The sequence below is a fragment of the Pan troglodytes genome, chromosome 14 (genome assembly GCF_028858775.2).
Source record: "Pan troglodytes isolate AG18354 chromosome 14, NHGRI_mPanTro3-v2.0_pri, whole genome shotgun sequence".
Lineage (NCBI taxonomy): Eukaryota > Metazoa > Chordata > Mammalia > Primates > Hominidae > Pan > Pan troglodytes.
In genome coordinates this window covers 19,242,450-19,267,367 of record NC_072412.2, presented here as the reverse complement: position 1 = coordinate 19,267,367, position 24,918 = coordinate 19,242,450, and the positions used below count along the sequence as shown (strand labels likewise).

The 24,918-nt window shown below is 37.0% G+C and overlaps 1 protein-coding gene across 31 annotated transcripts in view; it reads right to left on the bottom strand.

Annotated features, from left to right (window-relative positions):
* The window catches only part of ZMYM2 (zinc finger MYM-type containing 2), a 129,376-nt gene that overhangs the window by 26,862 nt on the left and 77,596 nt on the right, over positions 1-24,918 (bottom strand). For all 31 annotated transcript variants that reach the window (XR_010150611.1, XR_010150616.1, XR_010150615.1 and 28 more), the window contains 5 exons: positions 23,005-23,177; positions 8,306-8,471; positions 7,592-7,626; positions 1,183-1,312; positions 317-432 (listed from right to left, as the gene is read on the bottom strand). Coding sequence is in view for 17 of the 31 variants with exons in the window: in XM_063792417.1 (XP_063648487.1) it covers positions 317-432; positions 1,183-1,312; positions 7,592-7,626; positions 8,306-8,471; positions 23,005-23,177 (620 nt within the window). In the remaining 14 variants the exon portion in view is untranslated. The remainder of the gene's footprint in view (positions 1-316; positions 433-1,182; positions 1,313-7,591; positions 7,627-8,305; positions 8,472-23,004; positions 23,178-24,918) is intronic.

The window sequence follows — 24,918 nt, the reverse complement described above, 5'->3', positions numbered from 1 at the left end:
CATTTTTAGTAGAGACAGGGTGTCACCATGTTGCCCAGGCTGGTCTTGAACTCCTGGGCTGAAGATACGCCTATCTTAGCCTCCCAAAGTGCTGGGATTACAGGCAGAATACTGTATTTTCAGTCTGTGTTTGGTCACGGATGTGGAACGTGCCAATATAGAGGGCCGCCCATATTTATTGGAAAAAAAAAAAAATCATCCACATATGTGGATGCATGGAGTTCAAACTCTTGTTGTTCAAGGGTCAACTGTACACTGTTTTCCCAACTGTGTCTGCTAAATCTCAAAATGAGAAAGAACTTAAAATGTGACTTACAGGAACAGGAACTGTAGTAGGAACAGGAATATTCTGACTGTACATGTGCATAGGAACTGGGATATACACAGGCACAGGGATAGGCACTGGAACATATTCTGTCTTCCAAGTATCATCTAAAAACACAAAACGTATTTAAGGAGCAATGTTAACTAACACTTACATACAGGTGCTCAATGTTAAAATAATTTGATAAAGAAAAATTTAACTACCTCAGTACCTTTTCTTTTTTTTTTTTTTAAATTCCCAGTTTTTTTAAGTTAGGTAACTTAAAAAGAACAGGACAAAAAAGAAAGCAGCAGCTGTTCTAACTTACAGAAAATACAAATAGAATTTAGGGATTTTTTTTTTTAAGAAAGAAAACATCCTTTAAAAACACTATGTAGTTCCAGATACCCTACCATACTCTCCTCAACAACCTCCCCAAAGGCTTATTTAATCAAATAATTAGAATACACAGGTAACACTGTAAATTTCATAAAAAATACATATTTGAACAATTTCACCTCATTCTGACAGGAAGGAAACAGAACTGTTACCATTACAAACCACATGCAAAGAGATGATTTTCTCAGAGGAAGCATTATAATTTTAGTAGTCTTATCCCCAAGGAAATTTTCGAGATAGTATTTTTTCACTTTTGACATAATTTGTATTCTAGGCCTTTATCAGAGATTGATCATAATGATTTAAAATGAGATGCTGTATTCTCCAGGTAGTATCTAAAATTACGTAAGCAAAATCAACAGAAAATGACAAATTGACCAAATGAATCTATCCTGGAGGTGTCATTCAAGAAAAGCATGTATTTCATTAGGTGAGATGAAGGTATGGGGAAGTATGTAAGTCACATTGTCCTAAGTTACCTGTCTGACAAGATTTGGTCTGCATGTGAGGTTTACAGTAAGTAGCTTTTGTCATTGTTAAAGGTTTGCAAAGAACTGCTTTGTTCTTCATCTCTTTGTTAGGTGTTGGAGAAGGGGGTGGTGCTGAACCCTATGGAGAAGCAAAGAGAAACATTTTTATTTTTATGTCTAATTTTCAATACTTCCTGGTGTCAATGAAGGATTTTCAGTCCTAAGAAGGGAACACACAAAAGCAGAAGAGGATAACCAAATTATGCTATTATCACTATGTTCGCCATACTCTTAATCTATAAGGATCAATATGAATCTATCCTAACTACTAGCAAAGTGGTAGCAATTATTCATTCTATAGATTTGTATCACCTTCAAAGGATACCATCAGAATGATTTTAGAAAAATATAAAAAGACAATCTAACTTTTAAGTACAAAATCAAGGTTGCAAACCTGAACTATGAAAATACTTGGGTACTTTTAAATTTATTTCAGAAAAAGAAGATCCAACAGTTATTATGGCTCTCTGATACTCTCACTCCCTCTGCTGGATAAATGGCTTTAAATATGATTATAAATTTGAAAAGAAAAATGAAAACAATTACCAAAGATATCCTCAAACTTTAAGTTGTGTATTTCCTGCGGCCCAGCAATGGCAATTTCTGAAACCTATTCTACAGATGCAGTCTCTCAGATATTTCACACTAAGTTCACTGCAGCATTATTTGCATTGCAAACAAGACAAAACCCCACATAAATAAAATCTGAAATAAGTGGAAGATATGAGCGTAAGGCAGTAAAAATAAGGTACTCTCCACATCATCTATTGATACGGAGAAAATGTAGGTACATAATTCGGAATAGTTATGTTCTATACGGTTGCCCCAAACAATGACTACTGAACCGCTGCTGCAATGGGAAATACAAGATTAGGTTCCTGTGAGCCTCTGGTCGCAATGTTTTCATCAACTGATAAATACATAATTTTGTTAATGATACTTCATACAGTATTTTTTAATAATAAAACAATATTTCATTAGAGAATATTTGTGTAATACACTACTGTACTGAGATCAACTCACAGTACAGATATAATGCCGCACACGCATACTGTACAGCACTCACACAGCACATGCACACTGTACAGTACTCCACACATATTGTACAGTAATCACATAGAGTAAACAACACTGTGAACACATACTGTTTACTGTATCCTTATGCAAATAAAATCCTAAAAAATATTAAACAAAAATTAAGCAAAGTTTTACAAAAGCTGGCCGGGTGCATTGGCTCACATGTGTAATCCCAGAACTCTGGGAGGCCGGGACAGGCGGATCACCTAAGGTCAGGAGTTCGAAACCAGCCTGGCCAACATGGTGAAACTCCATCTCTACTAAAAATACAAAACTAAATAAATAAATAAAAATAAAAATAAATAAATAAATAAATAATTAGCCAGACATGGTGGCGCCCACCTCTAGTCCCAGCTACTCTAGAGGCTGAGGCAGGAGAATCTCTTGACCCTGGGAGGCAAAGGTTGCAGTGAGCCAAGATATTGCCACTGCACTCTAGCCTGGATGACAGAGTTAGACTTTGTCTCAAGAACAAAGCAAAAACAAAACAAACATTAATAAAATTTCACTGTGGATGGAGCTGCAGAATGTGTGATGAGGTACTGCGCTGTGTGGTCTAACCTCTCAACCTTTGATGCGCCCCATGAAAACCGAGGTTGTAGAACTGGCTCTTGTGCCTTGTTGACAGTGTCAGTGATTTTCTTACCCAAAGTGGCTCCAAAAATTGTGTCAGCCTTGGCAGCTTAGCTTTTAACCTCAGATCCTTTAAGCATCTCAAGGCATGTTCTCAGTGGCGCTTAAAATTGAGACTGTGCTCAAGCACAGGGCCACATTTTTCTGTTTTATTGACAATTTTTCCCAAGACAGAATTCCATTCTGATATCACCTTCCTTCATGTTGCCAAAGCCTTCTATGCTCATTTGCTGTGTGATGCACATTATGTTTTTAACATTGTTCTTTATAATTTCTTTAACACCTTTTCAGTCTGATCAAACATCTTCCCAACAGTTATCAATGGACTGCTTTATACTGCCCCCAGGTTGTGTTGCCATAATCAAGAAGATGCATATTGTGACTGCTTCCAGGAGTCTATCCATGGTGGTTTCCTTGTCGGCACTGAGAGCCTCACAAGCCTTGTTACAAAGCTCCCTCATGTGGTACACCGTGAAAGCCTTTAAAATGCCCTGTCTGAGGGGCTGGAGAAGAGACTAGTATTTGGGGGCATGAAAAGAACTCCTACACATTGGGATGGGCACTTCCAAGTTCTTCATAGCAATGAACTGGGGCATTATCCAGTAATAAAACTTTGAAGGCTAAGTTTTCACCCTGAAGATAGTGTTCAACTTCTAGGATGAAGCAATGAAACCAATCCCAGAATGTTTTGGGTATCATCCATGCTTTTTTGTCCCACCTCCAATGGAAATGATACACGCTTCTGGTTTTCCCCTGCAAGTGCTCAAGAATTTTGAGCTCTGTGTATCAAGAGTTTGCATTTAAAGGTGCCCTTGGCATTGGTATACAATAACAAGCTTGCACACTCTTTGGATGAATTAAGGCCAAGGGCATTTCAAAGGTTCATATGTCAATGACCTCGTAAAAATAAGCCAGTCCCATTAGTGTTGAAAAGTAGCTCTTCCATATAACCTTTTCCCTGTATAACACTTCGTAGGTATTCTTCCATAGTATCTTGATCTGCAAAACTCGCCTCAACTTCAACACTTTTCATACCACATTGCCTTAAAATGTGTAAGCCAGCTAGCTCTCACATAGCCAAGAACGTTTTAACATTTTCCTAACCCCGATTAACCTGTTGTGAGCTGAAAGCTGTTCAGTATGCTTTAAAAAAAAAAAAAATTGGTCATAATCTCATGAATCCATAAGTTTAGTCATTATTCTATCTTTTCCTTAGCTGTACCACAAACTAGAGATGTTACTATAGCACTCGGGTAGACTGGCAAATTTCCTCTTCCTTTTTCTAGATGTACGATAATGTTGATTCATTAATACTGAACTTACACCAAGAACATTATAACTTCATGCCTAAATGAAACTTTTCTAACAGTATTTTCTCCATAAGGTACATCACAGCTTTCTTGCTCTTAGTGACACTAGACAGCACTTCAACACCACACTTGCTGGCCCTTCTAAACAACAAAAATCATCAACAGAAAACACAAAAATGCAAACAACAAAAACAAAACACCCTGACACTAATTAGACTAAGAAAAGGACACTTGTTTACAGTATGAGAGCTGAAACAAAAAGGCATAGCATTGCTTTGTTCTACTTCAACTGGGAACATGCACATTGGATAACTCAAATTTTTCACCACTCTGCACATCTACAAATGCCTGTGAAAGCACTTAAGTATCAATTAAGGGGTTACAAATAAATTTTGGTGGGTAGGCAAATTTGAAATCCATGAATGAGGACTGACTGCACAATTATCTCTCAGTATATGTGGAGGACTGGTTCTAGGACCACCACCATCCACCAATGCCCCTACCCCTACTCCTCATACCAGAATCTGCATACACAACTCCCACAGTCAGCCTTTATAGAACTCACCCATATGAAAAGCATGCTCTCAAACTCGAATCCTGCAAATCCTTTATTTTCCATCCAAGTTTGGTTGGGAAAAAAAAAAAACAAAAAAAACAACCCCATGTGGAAGTAGACAAATGCAGTTCAAATCCATGTTGTTCAACGGTCAACTATACTTAAAGCTACTGCTGTGTGACGTCAGGCAAGTCACTCAATCTCTTATGCCTCAATTTCCAACACTGTATAATGGAAAGAATAACTTAGCAAACAGTATCTGTTACATACCAGGCATTAGGAAAGTTCGCTCTTAACTGGAATCCCAGAAGAGAGGATCTAAAGTCATAGATGTCCTGGGATTGCTCAATGTTGCACTTCTTGCCATTCTGCAAATACTACTTTATGTCAATTAACTATGCCACTTGGTGAAAATCTACACTTGAACCAAACTTGTTTTTTAGAATGTTTTTTACTTTTTTAGTCAATAGGCAGGATCCACAGTTATCTGTGTATGCTGAAGTAGGACCCAAAAGAATAAAAATTATAATGACAAAAGCCACCATCTGTTGAGTATTTGCTAGACGCCAGGGACTATGAAAAGCACCAAATCTTATTGCATACTCCTACCACCACAAAAGGTAGGACTTTTTATCACTCCCATTTTACATAGGAGGAAACTGAGGCTCAGAAGTGATATAACCTGGCAACAGGCACTGAGCTAAAAGTTCTGAAATCAGGATTCAAGTAAGACTCATCTGATGTCAAAGTTTATGTTCTTTACTATACATACTGCCTCTATGAAGTCTGGAACAAAACAGTTACACCACGTTTAGTATTCATCATGAGGTAGGTACTATATTCATCTTGATTTTACAAATAAAGAAACTCACAAAAAGAACAGTGAAGTAACTTGCCCAAAATTATACAGCTAAGCTCCTATCCTTTGAAGTTTATGGGTGGAGAATTAGAAGATTCCAAAAGCTTACAAAGAAAAGATGGGAGAGGACTTTATATGACAAAAGGCAACAGCTGCAATGGCAGCCTTACTTATCCTTCCCTATTAATAATGCTCCCTCTATCCCTCTGTCATATAGTTTGGTTCAAGTGCTGTAGGAGGAGAAAAATATTTAATATCGTGCTAATAGTTGCCTTATAAATATAAAATAGGGAGTAGTCATCTTTCATACCCTCAGCATGGATAAAAGTGTCTGGTATTAAAATCAGATAATTCAAGTGAATATGTACTTCCAAATTATCTGATTTTAAAATGTTATTTCCATAAGGGGGGGTATGGAAAAAGTATTCTTACTTTTCTAGGATTCTGTCCAACTATTAACATCAAAAACAAACACTGAATAGAATAAATGTAAAAATACCAATTTTCATCTGTATCAGTGATTCTCATGTCTGGTTACATATTAGCATCCTAAATAACTTTTTTTTGTTGTTGTTAATGGAGATGGAGTTTCACTCTTATTACCCAGGCTGGAGTGCAGTGGCGTGATCTTGGCTCACTGCAACCTCTGCCTCCCGGGTTCAAGCGATTCTCCTGCCTCAGCCTCCTGAGTAGCTGGGATTACAGGTGCCCACCACCACGCCCAGCTAATTTTTTGTATTTTTAGTAGAGATGGAGATTCACCATGTTGGCCAGGCTGGTCTCGAACTTCTGAACTCAGGTGATCCACTTGCCTTGTTGCAGGGATTACAGGCGTGAGCCATCGTGCCCAGCCAGAACTTTTTAAAAATACAGAATTTTTGGGTTGAAACCCAGGCACTGGAAGGTTTTGAAAAGTTGCCAGGTGATTCTAATGAGTAGTCAGAGCTAGGAACCACTAATCTGTTCTTTTGTAACACAACAAGAACTAGCCCAGAGACTTTATTGCCAATAAATGACTCCTAAAGAGCTTCCCTCGGATAAGGATGCCAGAAATAGCAGGATCCACCACTGGTGACTGCTGTAAGATGGAGCATGCCAAGGCCAGGCAGTGGCAAAAGCACTGCCTCTTATCTTTAGTAGTCATTAGTAACATCAATGGCCACTTTCAACCTATAAAACTCTTAAAATGCTAACAAAAGTGTAGAATTTGATGTATTACACCAAAAGAAAAATAAATTGGAGGAAAAAAAAATCCAGGACACACTGTGTATTTCCCAAATTGTTAAACTCAAAAAATTCTAGCCACCAACATATATCTTCAGATCTCTACTTGAAAAATAAATGCATAAAGCCATTAATAATCTGCCTCAGCCTATTCCTTCAGCCTCATTTTCCATTATTCCACCAAAGATCCCCTTCAGGCTTGGCTCTAGTAAGTAGTTCTGCCAAATACACATGTGCTTAGTACTTTATTATTCTCCTACTTTTCATGCCTATCTGGCAATCTTCTACTCAACTGTTTACAGTCAGCTTATTCGTATCTTTCAGAACAAATACAGTCATTTCAAACATACTATTGCCATTGTCTTAATTTCAAACATACTATTGCCATTGTCTTAATTTCAAACATACTATTGCCATTGTCTTAAAGATGCATCTATTATGGAAACATCCGTCAACTCAAATATCACTTATGTCTATCGCCCCATTGTGAGTAGAGGCTATAATTAATTCTCCTTTATATTCTTTAGCATGCATGACAGTCTCTGGTATTAATATAATTCAGCTGAATACTCCACCGTCTCAGTAAAGCAAAAAAAAACCCCAAAAAATTACTATTATGATCACATTAAATTGGCCTAATTATTTTTTACCCCATATTATAAAAATCACAATTTAGCACTCCATTTCACCAATACTTACTGTCATTTTGGTTCGAGACGTCTGACAACCCTGATCTAAAAAACACAAAAAAATTTAAAATAAGACAAATACTCTTTCTTCAGAATGTTCTAAATCCCTATTTCTCATTAAATTTCACCAATTTAAAATGTGACTAAAGAAAATATTTTAGACTATTTTAAGGAAAGAATTTCAAATTTGTATAAAGTATAGAAATATACAGGTAAATAAATGAAATTAATCCTTTTCTCCTTTCGTCCCCTCTGAAAGTATACACTGCTTTCGGGGAAATACTATTATATATTCTTAGATTTATATCTTAAATGATATTTTTTTTTTTAAAAATTACAGCTTCTAAAGGGTTTTTGTTCTTCCTCCCAACCTACTCCCTAGCAATACGATTTGCTAAAAATAATTTTCATTTAAAATTGCAGATGACACGATAGTTAGATGTCTATTCTTTTTAAAATTTGTGTTATAGCACTGTTTAGCTTCTCCTCACTCTCAACTATGCCTTTTCTCAATTAGCATGAAATTTCAAAAAGACAATAAAACTAAAAGCAATACATTTATAAAAACAACATACAAGGGTACTTCGACCCAGATAATCTACGGAATTTAAGTTGCTGTTAAGCTATCTCCAAAATCAACTATTCATTATCAGTGCTTTGGATTCAAAACTACATAAAGACTGATGTACAGGGTTTTCAAGTTATCACCTAAATTATTACATACCATAATGTAAGTTTTCAGGTCCTTTCTGAGTTGTCATGTTGGGCTCATTTTGTTGACAGTAGAAACGCAGTAAGCAATGTTGATCACAGAAATGTTTCATTTCCCCACGCCACTGAACTCGCTCTTTAAGAGTTCCTTGAGATTTACAACAGTCACACCTTGCAGCCTTAATTTAAAAAGGAAGGTTTCAGATATTACAAATTATTTTTGAAGACTTCCAGAAGTTTATCAGTGATTATTGCCAAATGTGATAAAACCGTGACTGATACAGAAAAAGTAGAACTATAATATAAATCATTTGTAAACAGTAAAATCTACAATAAATGAAAGAAAGAAAAAAAAAGAAGCAATTTCTCAATTGACAAAGTCCATCCTATACTTACCAGAAGTCAAAGACCAGCATTACAAAAGTAGGATAACTAAATATATATATTGGTAGACCAAATGAATGTATTTTAGTGTTTTAAAATAATTTTGAGGGCCATATAATATACTGGTAGAATTGTCTCCTACAATCATTACATTGAACATTTATGAGTAATGAACGGATTTCCCAGGTTAGTTGTACAAGACAAAGGTAATTTTGAAGCAAACTCTTATGATGGGAAATTTATGGATGTTAACTTGAAAATTTTGAGTTTTTCAACAGTTTAATATAAATTTGAAAAGCTTTAATAAATACATTTATTTAATTTTAATAACAACTTTATGTTCTAAAACAATGTTTAAATGTTCTGAAAACCAATAATATCTATAAGACAAGCAATTTGACCCACATCTAGGAAAACAATCAGCCCAATGGGTCCACAACTTAACTTGCAATACCAAAAAACGATACAAGAACAACAAATTAAAATTCATAGAATGTACTTTATTTTGGTGAATCAATAATCTTGAGACAGATTTTTCTTTTTTAGAGATCCTAATTTCCCTAGATTTTGCCCATTTTCACTATTTCTTAACGTCTTGACCAATGAGTTTAACGAAAATATAAGTGATGTATCTTCAAATACAGAAAAACGATGTAATTTCAAACACAGTTCTTTTCATAATTTAAGTTTCTGATCTAGAAATGAACTATTATTTTTTTTTTCAATTACCCTTTGGCTTAACAGCTTAGAAATTCTGATAAAGTAATAACTGTTAAGTATTTTGCAGTTCATGGTAACTGTGGCCATGGCTTTTCCTTTATTACTCTAATCTAGAGTTTTACACTGTGGATTTTGAAATTTCTCACGTTGTATTTCAAGAGGAATTCTACAAATGCCATGTTAAAATTCCTGGTCAGGAATGTTAACAAATGACTGTGTTGACAAACAGGTCTTACATAACAAACATACCCCAAGGTTAGAACACAGGCTTTTTTTTTTCTCCAGGTCAGGTATTTCTCCTGCTGAATAAATGTTAAATGAAGATTTATAGTATAAATTATGACTACTAAGTGATGCAATATCACAACTCTTGTCCAAAAACTTGTGAATCCAAATTTTATACTGCTGATGGTATTATGTGATCATCTCAGTAACAATAGCACTTAATATCAACCAAGATCATATTTTCACTCAATAATAAAAAAGTCCCTTTGTTAAATTCTCACCAGCGAGACTGTTCTTCGAAATAACCATAGAATTGTTCCAGGGTTTCTTTTCTTTCTTTCAGTTTCTTTTTCCCTTTTTATAATTTATGCTCAAAGAAAAGACAAAGCATAAAGGAAAGAAATGGAAGCTTAATACTTTATTCACTGATTCCGAACAATGCAGGAACCGAAAGTAGAGTTACAGCCTGACTACCTTGTTCACTGAGAACCTGAAATAAAAGCCAAACCCATTGTACCTACTCTCTAGAAACCTTCACAACAGCCCTGCAAAATGGGTACTGCAAACTAAGATCTAAAAAGATTAAATGACTTGACTAAGGTCAAATATTAAAAATGCAGAGATAGGATTCAAAAGGCAGACAACCAATTCAAAACCTAGGCTTTACCCTGTACACTAAGCAATAAAGACAAAATGAGTTACTATAAATGAGCAGAGAATAAATACCCTAACACAATACAAATAAAATGCTACAAGAAGATTCTCAATTTAACATTTAAAACAGAAATCTGTATTAATTCAAATCATTACATGTACTATGCTGACTCTTAGTAGTAGTATTTCCATTTATACAATAATTTGGAAGGTCAAGGGCATAAAATTAAACACATTCCACCTCAAGAATTTGAACAATGGAATCACTTCATCGTTCTACAATTAGACACTTGGTTTTTATAGAATCAACACTTGAAGCTCCCTTCTTCTTTTAAAGGTTCAAAACAAATTTAGATAATTTCCCTCTACCCAAAGAAAAAAGGGGCAAGATTAATACCAATTTACAAATGTAAACAAAATAGGCATGTATTTTTTCAGCATGAAAAAAACAATAAGTGAGAACTCAATACTAATAATTCCAACTTTAATGCCATAATCAAAATTTTGGAGGTTGTGAACTTTTGTTTCTTTGACATCCACTCACGCAAACTCCTAGTGAAGTGTTTGGAATTCAGCTAAAATATGATGGCCAATTTAAAAAGATCATTAATGACCATCATTCCTTACCAACACCAACACAACTCCACTCTAAGCCGCATTCCCTAGCCATTTGCAAAAAAGAACTATTAAGACATCATAAAAAATGAAATAAATGGGACATAAGTCTCTGGTTTTAAAAATACTGCATCATCTATTTTGTGGTTTTCTTGTCATTGTGAAATCAAGGATAGCAAACTAAGCTAAGGGGGAGGGAAAAAAAAAAACAAGTCACAGGTTCAAACAAATCTAAGTAACAGCCAGGTACTAAACTCTGACTCAAAAACCTTAATCCAACCTATCAGCTAAACAGAAATTTCATTTTCAATAACCGGCAAAAGGTCATTCAGCCTATCCTGACCCAGTCCCTTTCATGTCTTGGACAGTTTCAACTTTTCATTTTTGACTGATATATACATCTTTTTAAACTTTCCTATCCATTTGCTCCCTATTTCACCAAACAAACCTAATTATCCAGGGGAGAACCATGAATACGAAAAAGATAGGGGTATTTTACAGACATTTTAAGCAGAAATCCTTTATGACTTCTCAATACAGCTTTCTGAGCACAATGGAGTGATTCGCTACAAATTTTTTTAAAAAAAGAATGCAGGGATAAAAGGTGATTGGGTACTATGCAAAGCACAGGAATTCTCCGGTGACCAAAAATATATATTTAAGGCAATATTCGAATATTAAATATTATTTTCCTAAAAATAATTTCAAAAAAAATTTTAAAAAATGGATATAGCTGTTTATAAAGAAAAATTATACAAGTCTAATATTATTAATTTAAAGCCCATAAATCATACTGTTAAGACTATTAGAGGGCATTTGTATTAAGAATTTAATATTGCCACCATTCACTACTTGTTTGGAAAACAAATCAAAGCCTGTGTTAAAAAACTGTGCAATCGAAAAGTAATACAGTTTAAGAAAAGCTCAGGTCTTAATAGAGATACTCTTGGGAAACAGTGGACCTTTTGAAATATTATCTTTACCAATTTATCAAACACCTTCTAGCTATTATTGTATTACGATACTAAATTCTTTTTCTTAAAAACTTTTAAACTTACAAAGATCAAAAGAACTATCGGGTTTTTCATTACACCTGGAAACATTTACTTGAGGAAAAGTAAAATCTACTTCTTTCTAAAAAGGTATCTGGGAGAAGAAAAATACGTTAATTTTATTTTCAGCATTTTTTGGTTGCATGATGTCACAGATTTCTTATTCCAATTTAGAAGAGAAAGAATTTAATAAATCTCTATTTTAAATCTAGAAGCAAACCATGATATAGACCAGAAAACACAGCTCATTCAGTGTCTTGTCAAGTAAAACAATTTTTAAAGCATAAAACTAAATTTAAATAAACAAAAAAGTAGAAGTTATTTATACTATAGGTAGTTGTCTCTCAATCTAAAGTGCAAAGATAAGAGAAGGTAAAAATACAATTTGTGTGTACTACCATTTAAGAAATGTTCATGGCTAAACATGAAATAATAGCCAGATTGGCTAGCTGTTGATTTTTAAGTTTCTGTGATGAAGCACTTTTTTTTCCTTTGGCTTGAAGCTTATTTTTCTGATAAGCCGGAATGATTTGTAAGGGTCATAGGTTTTAATGTACTAATATATAAACTTGTGAGTATTTAAATAAAAAAAGATAAACCATAAAAGGGGGGACCCCATAATTAGTTTACCACATTTTCAAGATGATACCATGGCAATGGCAACAGTGAATAGAAGGAATGCATGGGGGGGTATAAGAAAATACAGTCTGACTCAAGTAGAAAGCACAGAGAATAAAGTTACCATTTGATTACAATAATGGCTGCAGGCAGAAAAACCAAGGATGAATGAAGAGAGACAGCTCTTCACACTTCAAAGATTGTGCTGCATATTGATCTGATCGTACAGAAACATCAGCATTGCTACTTGCTTTATAAATTTCTACCATCTAACAAAAATATTACCTTTATTCCTCAGATTAGTATAATATATAATCTATTATGTATATTATACAAAGATCTGTTTAAAATAAGGCATGAATATATAATGTATTTAAGGTACAGAATACTGACATTAAACATAACTAGATGATTGTAACCCGGTATTTGACTAAAGTATTTCTTGTATATTCTGAAATGCACTGCTTCATTAAATCCTCATCACTGAATTCTGCATAAATGAAAACAGAAATAACTATCTTTTAAAAAACATAGCAAGGTGGAACACACGACATCTACAATAACATGGTCTTTTGTCAAAGAACGTACCTTTGCTTCCCAAAAAAAGGGAAACAAATCCCAAACTTCCCTATTCTTTAATATATATACACACACACACATATATACACACATATATACATATATATACACACATATACATATGTACACATATATACATATATACACACACCCATATATATATATATATATATATATATATATATATATATATATATATATTTTTTTTTTTTTTTTTAGAGACAAAGTCTTACTGTGTCCCCCAGGCCAGAGTGCAGTGGTGTGATCAGAGCTCACTGTCACCTCAAAAACCTGAACTCAAGTGATCCTTCCACTTCAGCCTCCCAAGAAGCCAGGACTACAGGCATGCACCACCATGCCTGGCTAATTTTTTTTATTTTTATTTTTTGTAGAGATGGGGTCTTGCTATATTGCCCAGGCTGGACTAGAACTCCCAACTTCAAACAACCCTCTCACCTCAGCCTCCCAAAGGGCAGAGATTAAAGATGTGAGCCACCGCTCTCAGTAATTTTTTGTTTTCCTTTTTGAGACAGGGTCTTGCTCTGTCACCCAGGCTTAAGTGCAGTGGTGTAATCATAGCTCACCTCGAACTCCTGGGCTCAAGCAATTCTCTTGCCTCAGCCTGCTGAGTATCTGGGACTATAGGGGTATGAAATCACACCTGGCTAATTTTTAACTTTTTTTTTTTTTTGCAGAGATGGGCTCTCACTATGTTCCCCAGGCTGGTCTTGAACTTCTTGCCTCAAGTGATTCTCCCACCTCATACTCCCAAAGTGCTGGGATTACAAGCATAAGCCACTGCACCCAGCCCCAGTAATATTTTTTAAAGCTGGGAGATCATTCATTCAAAGAAAGAAGCCAAACAGACAAATACATTCAGTATGTGCTGTGAACAACAACAAAAAAATCCTCCGAGAAAGATTATACAATATTAAAATTTTATATTCATAATTTTACAATTAGGCAGATATTTGTACAGTAAAACAACAGGGAAATCATCATCACATGGTAACAATTTGTCTCAAACAATAAGATAAACAATGAAAATAGATATAAAAATAAAATGGGATTTCCAAATTCGTACTCACTAAATGCCTTTATTGTTTTGAGATTATCCAAAGAAAATTTTAAAAATAAAACCTCCTAAACAATGGGTATAAAAGTGCACTTGTATGTGCTAAACTAACATCAAGCATTGCAAGGCCATGAAGTAACATTTTCTGAGTGATTTCTCAAAAACACTAATATCCATAAACAAAACATTTGTTTAGACTGAAATAAACACGTTTTAGAGTGTATGTTTGTCCTCTGTGTATTTCTAAAATTTGAGCCTTAATTTTTAAAGTTTACATCATATAGAGGCAACAGTAAAGTAATGAAGTAACTTTTTTTAGTACATCAAACCTCTTAGTCTCAATTACTTCACAGCTCTTAACAACTTGGGAATTACTTTACAGCTCTTAACTTGGAAAGCATCTTCCTTTTTTTATTTACAATATGCTAGTTAACATGGTGAATTGCAGATATTAAAGAACTGCACCAGAACTCCTGCAATTCTCCTAGTAGTATCATTTTAATACCAATACCTTGATAAAGTAAACTAAATACTGTTCTCCATATTCGACTATTTCATTTGTTTCTTTAGAGGCCTTAACAAATTTGAAGTCATGATAATGTCTGTCTTCACATGCTTTTTTTTTTTTTTTTTTTTTGACACAGAGTCTTGCTCTGTCGCCCGGGCTGGAGTGTAGTGGTGCCATCTTACCTCACTGCAACCTCCACCTCCCGGGTTCAAGTGATTTTCCTGCCTCAGCCTCCCGAGTAGCTGAGATTACAGGCATGCACCACCATGCATGGCTAATTTTTGTATTTTTAGTAGAGACGGGGTTTTACCATGTTGGCCAGGCTGGTCTTGAACTCCTGACCTCAAGTGATCTTCCCGCCTTGGCCTCCCAAAGTGCTGGGATTACAGGAGTGAGCCGCCGCGCCTGGCCTGTCTTCACATGCTTTACAACTGTACCCACAATGAAGTTTCAGCATTGAGATGGTTTTCCATGTTATCAACATAGGAATTAATGCTCTTTTCTTATAATCTTTCTGACTACCCACAAGTCCAAATTTACACTCATTTTCTTATCTAGGAAGAAACTGATGCAATGTGTGAAAAGAGACTGACTTTATAAAAGTAGATGTTGGGGCAAGATGGCTGACTAGACACAGCCAGGTAGAAGAGCTGCCCCGGAGGGACTGAGAGTACTGGTGCACTCCTAAGAGATCTTCAGAGGGAAAGCACCAAGAGTAGAGGAGGGAAGACAGAGAGAAGCTTGGCTTAAGGAGAAGGAATCTGGGAATGCTGCATGGGGCTACCACACACTGGGACTTGTTCTTGACCCCCAATATGCTGAGGGCACAAGTTAGTTGAACTGGCAGAGAGCAACCTGCTCTGGGCACAGGCCTCTGGAATCTCAGCAGGAGGAAACCCTTCAGCCAGCAGGGACACTTGAGTTAGCAGGGAAAGCTGCTTAAAGAAGTTGTAGGGGCAGCAAGCCAGCTGATCTGGAGACCACAGGGTTTGGTGCAGGGGCCTCTGTAGTGGAGCACAGCCAAGGATGACCATCCACCTAGAATCAACTTGCTCCCATAGGAGACTTTAACCCTAGGGCAACTGTCAGATCTGAACTCTGCGGGGAGGTCTTGCCCATAAGAAGAGGCCAGTCTGACCTGAGCATCCCTTAATCTGTTGGCCTCTTGCAGGGTCCCAGTGTGAAAGTACCTGCTTTCAGGTCAGCCTCGAGTGTCCTAGAAGCCCCCATCATAGCTTCTACCCTGGCAGACGGAACCTGACCACTGGAGACCCCCAGTGGGGTGGCCCCCACAGACACGCAGCAGTGCCACCCATTCCCTCCCCACACTGCAGCTTCCCCTGGGGCCCATGGATACTTCCCACATCCCTTTGCCATGTGCAGGCAGGTTTTGCTTGCCTCACCCAGCCAGCACCCACGTGTATGTGTGCACCCTGCCCTGCCACTCATGCAGCAGGAGTGCACTTCACCCCTACCTTGCCCCACCAACGACACTGCAGTTGGAGCCTTAGCAGTCAGCCCCGCCCCCACCACAACCTGGCCCTTTCACCAACACTGCCCAGAGCAAAACTAGGCACACAGAACAGTGGACACTCCACCTCCCTGAGCAACCAAGAGCCCTCTGAGAATGCACAAAGACCTGCACCTGCCAGTGCCCTGCCACCACCACCACCACCAGTGCAACCACAGGCACAGTAGCCAACAGGGGTTCCCCACTCCACCCCCTAGCCACATTGCATCTACCACTGTGGCAAGTGCAGGCTGGGAGGCAGGCACCCCAGCACCAACTAGCACCCTACCACAGCCAACAAGTGTGCACCCCATCACGCTGCACTGCTGCTGGCACATGCCAATGCGGATGGATCCTGCTGTCACCGCACTACCAAATGCTTTGACTGACACCATCCAACGAGTGTAGTGATCAGCGGCCCCAAACACGTCAGTCTCCCCAGCACAGTGGATACCTACGCTCCAGGAGACAGAATAAAGTTGAGACTGATATAAGTACCCCGGAGTTAAAGCACACAGTCCAGGAGTTAGGAACTTAGCACCGGTCCCTTAAAACCTTCCAGAACACAGTCACTTGGCTGAAGCCACCTTATTCCACAGTTGAACCCTCAAGGTCATCAAATATAGGATACAATAAAAAAAAAATTGGCTGGGCACAGTGGTCCATGTCTGTAATTCCAGCACTTTGGGAGGCAGAGGCAGGTGGATCACTTAAGGTCAGGAGTTCGAGACCAGCTTGGCCAACATGGTGAAACCCCATCTCTACTAGAAATACAAAAATGAGCTGGGTGTTGTGGCATGTGCCCCTAATCCCAACTACTCAGAAAGCTGAGGCAGGACAATCACTTGAACCTGGCAGGTGGACGCTGCAGTAAGCCAAGATCATGCCACGGCACTCCAGCCTGGGCAATATAGCAAGACCCTATCTCAAAAAAATAAAAAAATAATAAAAAAAAGCAAAGGTCAGCAACTTCAAAGGTTGAAGGAATGTAAGCCCACAAAGATGAAAAAGAACTCGCACAAGAACCCTGACAACTCAAAAAGCCAGAGTGCCTTCTTTCTTCCAAATAACTGTACTACCTCTCCAGTAAGGGTTCTGAATCAGGCAGAGATGGCTGAAATAACAGAAATAGAATTCAGAATATGGAAAGGCATGAAGATCACTGAGAAGCAGGAGCACACTGAAACTCAATCCTAGGAACAATTAGGTAAGCAGGAGCTTACAGACAAAATACCCAGTATAGAAAAGAATGTAACTGACCTGATAGAGCTGAAAAACACACTACGAGAATTTCATAAGGCAATCATAAGTATTAATAGCAAAATAGACCAAGCGGAAGAAAGACTCTCAGAGTTGGTGGACTGGCCTTGTGAAATAAGACAGACAAGAATACAGAGAAAAAGAATAAAAAAGAATAAAAAGGAACGAGCAAAACCTCCAGGAAATATGGCATTACGTAAAGAGACCAAATCTATAACTCAACTGGTGTCCCTGAAAGAGATGGGGAGAGTATAAGCAACTTGGAAAACATATTTCTGGATATCATCCATGAGAACTTCCCAACCTAGCTAGAGAGGCCAACATTCAAATTCAGGAAATGTAGAGAACCCCAGTATCATACTTCATAAAAAGATCATTCTCAAGGCACATAATCATCAGATACTCCAAGGTTGAAATGAAAGAAAAAATGTTAAAAGGCAGCTAGAGAGAAAGGTCAGGTCACCTACAAACGGAAACTCATCGGACTAATAGCAGATCTCTCAGCAGAAACCCTACAAGCCAGAAGAGATTGGGGGCCAATATTCAACCCTTTTTTTTTTTAATTTAACACCAGTGCCACCTGCCAACCAGAATTCCATATCCCACCAAACTAAGCATCATTAAGTAAAGCAGAAATAAGATCCTTTTCAGACAAGCAAAATCTGAAGGTATTTGTTACCACCAGACCTGCTTTATAAGAGCTCTTGAAGGAAGCACCAAATATGGAAAGACCATTAACAACCACTACAAAAACACACAAGTACACAGACAAGTGACACTATAAAGCAACCACATAAACAAGTCTGCAAAATAACCAGCTAACATCATGATGACAGGATCAAAGCCACACATATCAATACTAACCTTAAATGTAAACAGTCTAAATGCCCCAATTAAAAGGTATACAGTGGCTTGGATAAGGAAACAAGACCCATTGGTATGCTATCTCCAAGAGACTCATCTCACATGCAATGACACACATAGGCTCAAAATAAAGGGATGGAGAAAAATCTACCAAGCAAATGGAAACCAGAGAAAAGCAGGGGTTGCCTCAGACAAAACAGACTTTAAACCAACAAAGATCAAAAAAGACAAAGAAGGTCATTACATAATGGTAAAGGGTTCAATTGAACCATCAGACCTAACTATCCTAAATATAAATGCACCCAACACAGGAGCACCCAGATTCATAAAGGAAGTTCTTAGAGATGTACAAAGAGACTTAGACTCCCAGACAATGCTCCAATAACAGTATCAGACAGATCGTCAAAGCAGAAAATTAATAAAGATATTCAGGACCTGAACTCAGCATAGAATCAAATGGACACCCCAAAACAACAGAATATACATTCTTCTCACTGTCACATGGCACATACTCTTAAAATTGATCACATAATCCATATAAAACATTCCTCAGTAAATGCAAAAGGACTGAAATCATAACCAAAAGTCTCTTGGATCACAGTACAATCAAATTAGAAGTCAAGACTAAGAAATCCATTCAAAACCTTACAATTACATGGGAATTGAATAACCTGTTCTGAACAACTTTTGGGTAAATAATGAGATTAAGGCAGAAACCAGTTAATTCTTTGAAACCAATAAGAACAAAGATACAACGTACCAGAATTTCTGGTACACAGCTAAGGCAGTGTTGAGAGGGAAATTTGTAGCACTAAATGCCCACATCAAAAAGTTAGAAAGATCTCAATTTAACAACCTAACATCACAACTAAAAGAACTAGAGAACCAAGAGAAAACCAATCCCAAAGCTAGCAGAAGACAAGAAATAACCAAAATTAGAGCTGAACTGAAGGAGACTGAGACATGAAAAACCATTCAATAGATCAATAAATCCAGGAGTGTTTTTTTTTTTTTTTTTTTTTGCATGCGGGGGTTGGGGGGATTAATAGACAGACTGCTAGCTAGACTAATAAAGAAAAGAGAGAAGACCCAAATAAACACAATTAGAAACAATAAAGGGGATATTATTACCACTACCCTCACAGAAATACAAATAACCACCAGAGATTGTAATGAACACCTCTGTGCACATAAACTAGAAAATCTAGAAGAAACGGACAAATTCCTGGACACATACACCCTCCCAAGACTGAGCCAGGAAAAAACTGAAGCCCTGAACAAACCAACAATGAGCTCCGAAATTGAATCAGTAATAAATACCCTACCAACCAAAAAAAGTCCAGGACCAGATGGATTCACAACACAATTCTACCAGATGTACAAAGAAGAGCTGGTATCATTCCTACTGAAACCATTCCAAAAAATTGAGGAGGGGGGACTTCTCCCTAACTCATTCTATGAGGCCAGCATCATCCTGATACCAAAACCTGGCAGAGACACAACCAGAAAAGAAAACTTCAAGTCAATATCCTCGATGAACATCAACGCCAAAATCCTCAACGAAATACTGCCAAACCAAATCCAGCAGCACATCAAAAAGGCTTATTCAACATGATCAAGTAGGCTCTATCACTGGGATGCAAGTTTGGTTCAATATACGCAAATCAATAAATGTGATTCATCACATAAACAGAACTAAAAACAAAAACCACATGATTATCTCAATAGATGCAGAAAAGTCTTTCAATAAAATTCAACATCCTTCATGTTAAAAACTCAATAGGCTGGGGACGGTGGCTCACGCCTGTAATCCCAGCACTTTAGGAGGCTGAGATGGGCAGATCACAAGGTCAGGGAATCGAGACCATCCTGGCTAACATGGTGAAATCCCATCTCTACTAAAAACACACAAAAAAATTAGCTGGGCATGGTGGCGGGCGCCTGCAGTCCCAGCTACTCGGGAGGGTGAGGCAGGAGAATGACGTGAACCTGGGAGGCGGAGCTTGCAGTGAGCCAAGATGGCGCCACTGCACTCCAGCCTGGGCAACAGAGAGAGACGCCATGTCAAAAAAAAAAAAAACTCTCAATAAACTAGGTATTGAAGAAATATACCTCAAAATAATAAGAGTCATCTATGACAAACACACAGCGAACATCATACTGCACAGGCAAAAGCTGGAAGCATGCATTCCCCTTGAAAACTGGTGTAAGACAAGGATGCCCTCTCTCACCACTCCTGTTCAACACAGTATTGGAAGTCCTGGCCAGAGCAATCACGAAAGAGAAAGAAATAAAGGGCATCCAAATAGGAAGAGAGGATGTCAAACTTTCCCTGTTCACAAATGACATGATCCTATATCTAGAAAACTCCATAGGCTCAGCCCAAAAGTTCCCTCAGCTGATAAACCACTTCAGCAAAGGGTACAAAATCAATGTACAAAAATCACTAGCTTTTCTGTATGCCAACAACAATCAAGCTGAGGGCCAAATTAGATACACAATCTCATTGAAAATTGCCACAAAAAGAATAAAATACCTGGGAATACAGCCAATCAGGGAGGTGAAAAATCTCTACAAGAACTACAAAATACTGCTCAAAGAAATCAGAGATGACACAAACAAATGGAAAAACATTCCATGCTCATGGATAAAAAGAATCAATATCATTAACATAGCCATACTGCCCAAAGCCATTTACAGATTCAATGCTATTCCCATTAAACTACCAATGACAGTCTTCACAGAACAAAAAAAAAAAAAAAAAAACTTTTAAAATCCTATGGAACCAAAAAAGAGCCCAAATAGCCAAGGCCATCCTAAGCAAAATGCAAAAAGAACAAAGCTGGAGGAATCATGCCACCTGACTTCAAACTATACTACAGGGATACAGTAACCAAAACAGCATGGTACCGGTACAAAAGCAGACACATAGACCAATGGAACAGAATAGAGAGCCCAGAAATGAGGCCGCACACCTACAACTATCTGATCTTCGACAAACCTGACAAAAACAAGCAATGAGAAAAGGATTCCCTATTCAATAAACGGTGCTGGGATAACTGGCTAACCATATGGAGAAGACTGAAACTGGACCCCTTCCTTACACCATATACAAAAATTAACTCAGGATGGATTAATAAATGTAAAACCCAAAACTATAAAAACCCCTGAAGCCAACCTAGGCAAATACCATTCTGGACATAGGAACCAGCAAAGATTAAGATGCCAAAAGCAACTGCAACAAAAGCAAAAACTGACAAATGGGGTTTAATTAAAGAGCTTCTGCACAGAAAAAGCATGCACACATATGTTCATTGCAGCACTATTCACAACAGCAAACACCTAGAGTCATCCTAAATGCCTACCAATAGTAGAGTGGATAAAGAAAATGTGGTTCATATATACCATGGAATACTATGCAGCAATAAAAAAGAGATTATATACCCTGCAGGAACATGGATAGGACTGGAGGCCATTATCCTTAGCAAACTAACACAGGAAAAGAAAAGCAAATATTGCATGTTTTCACTTATATGTGGGAGCTAAATGATGAGAACACAAACACATACAGGGGAACAACAGACACTGGGGCCTATGAAAGAGTGGAGGGTAGGAGGAGGGAAAGAATCAGGAAAAATAACTAATGGGTACTAGGCTTAATATCTGGGTGATAAAATAATCAGTACAACATGACCCAAATTTTTACTTTGGTAAATTTGGGTCATGTTTGGTCATTTACCCATCATTTACCATGACCTAAATTTACCTATATAAAAAACCTGCACATGTACCCCTGAACCTAAAAGTTAAATTTTTAAAGTGGATTTAGTATGACACATACACATACACACATTTATGGTTTCAAATTAAATGTTTCTGGTCTCTATTTAGTGTTCTTTTCAATTTTAAAGTCCCCCAAAACTCACAATTAAAAAGGCAAAAAGCCAAAAAAGAGCAAGATGTTTTTAAAATATATCTCAAGTATCCAAAACAATTACCTGCTAACATTCAACACTGATAACATAGTTGAAAGTATTTCTATTTAGCTGGGCATTGGTGGCTCACGCCTGTAATCTCAGCACTTTGGGGTTGAGGTGGGCAGATCACCTGAGGTCAGGAGTTCAAGAGCAACCTGGCCAACACGGTGAAACCCTGTCTCTACTAAAAGAATAAAAATTAGCTGGGCATGGTGGCATGCGCCTGTAATCCCAGCTACTTGGGAGGCTGAGGCACAAGAATTGCCTGAACCTGGGAGGTGGAGGCTGCAGTGAGCCGAGATGGTGCCACTGCACTCTAGCCTGGGCGACAGAGATTTCATCTCAAAAAAAAAAAAAAAAAAAAAAATTCTACTTAGTGAAATAAAGACACAACAAATTTTAGAAAAACAATCCATTTTGTTAAACTACAATGCTGAAAATATAGGTATATCCTAATCTTTTGGTAATGCTTAAGTTATTAAAAAAAAAGATAAAAATGCTACTTCAAACAAGCAGAAATGACAAGACAATTTTAATGAATAGTATTATCAGGGCTGGGCCTTAAGTGTGTACATTTTTAAAATAAATGAGTTGCCAGATTTGTAATGGTAACAGCTACAACGTTTTTTAAGACTGGTTAAAGTAGCTGCTGTAATAAAGGAGTTACTCGCCTTGTAGTACCAATCCTGAAATTTTTTACAGCAATCTTCACTGCAGAAATCTCTCACAACACCATCGAGTTCTTTAGTTGCTCCCTTCTTACATAGCTGAGAACAATAGTTGCAAGTAACACATCTCAATCCTAAACGTCTGGCAAAATCCTGTTTGTATAATAATTTGCAGCCTGAAAAATATAAGATTTATATATTAAAACAAAAAACACATGAAAACTAATTATTGAGCAGAGACAGATCTTAATTGGTCAAGATTTTTCCTCTCCTGATCAAAACTATAAAATCTACTGTAATCAATATCAACCTATAAAAATTAGAACAGAATATGGGATATTTTATTAGATAACATATTATCTAACATGTGGGTTAAAATAATGTTTCAAGACATTAAAATCTAGTAATGTCTCAGAATTATTTTATTTGTTCTATTTAAACAGAATCTTGCTTGGGCCTGGGAAATAGACAGATAGAATCTTAAGTATCAAACTAAGCATACCACAAATAGGCATTTTAGAAAAAGGAACAATGTAGACTACTGAGAGGCTCTGAGTAAATGTATAGAGATATTCAACTTAAGTGGGCATTGTAGCCAATTTTTCAAGCTTACCTCTCTTACATGGACCTTCAGAAAAATAAAACAGATTTATTGACTTGCCCAGAGAAAATACTTTGGTTATCTAGTCCTTTAACGAAATATGTCTTTTTTCTACTACATAAACGCATTAAGTATTTTTACATATCCTTATTTATTCCCTATAACACCTCTACGAGGATCACATAATACTCTATACTTATACTGTGCTATGTAAGCAGAATGACTTACATGTTATCTACTAAAATCCTATTCATCCTTTCATAAGGACCTCAAATTATACCCCTACCACAAATGCTGCCCACCATCAACCTAGTTTAAAATGACATTTCCTGTCTGCAAACAGGAACTGCAATTGTTTTCTATAAAATTTATTTAGCAATCATTTATGTACTATCCTATGACTCCTGTTACCTTGAACTATATTTTAAAATATTCTTTAAAATTTACCTTTATTAGTTTTATCTAACTAGAGTTTGATGGTAGTACTAGGTATTATGTGTTTTGTTATTTCTGACAGGTTCTAGCAGAGAACTAGGTGCAGTAAGAGAAAGCAAAAAATATGTCATTTAACAGGAAAAAAAACCACACATTCTTTTTCAACATGCTATTACCGATCTGAATGTATAAATCCCTCCAACTGAAAATTATCTTCTTGAATGTCAATTACCTATTTGCTGCTAATTGTCTATTCATTTTAGTAAAGTCCATATAATCCAAATGGTAGACAATTAATGACATATATGAGCAATCAACATCAGCATGTTCAGATTTATGAATCAGTAAGAATGTCATTGCACAACTCAAATGTAAAAAGACTAATTCAGAATCAATCTTTTCAATGAAACATTGTAAGATTTGTCATTTTTCATTATAGCTTTACTCTTAAATAACAGCGAAACATGGTTACTTTCCATTCCAGGTGAAATGTACAAAATTAAATTTAAATAGGAATGCCTTGTTTTGTTTTATAAGCAAGCAGCACCCTCTTACGGACATGACTTTACATTACATGTTAAGACTGTAAATGAACGCACTAGTTGAATGAACTGATAAATCTTTTTATTTTGCTGTCATTCTCTACTGCTGACATTTAGGATTTTCCCACCTTTCTCTTACTCCAAACTAGCAGTCAGGAATCCATAGAAAAAGCAGATCCAGAAAAAAATATTCCTCATTAAAAAATTATAGGTGAAGATAGCAGACAGGAAAGCTGGGAGTTCAGTGCCATGGACCAAAGAAAGATAGAAAGTGAAAGCCAGCTTAGAGCAAGAATGTCACATTGGGAGCAGGAATAACACAACCCCAAAACCCATAGC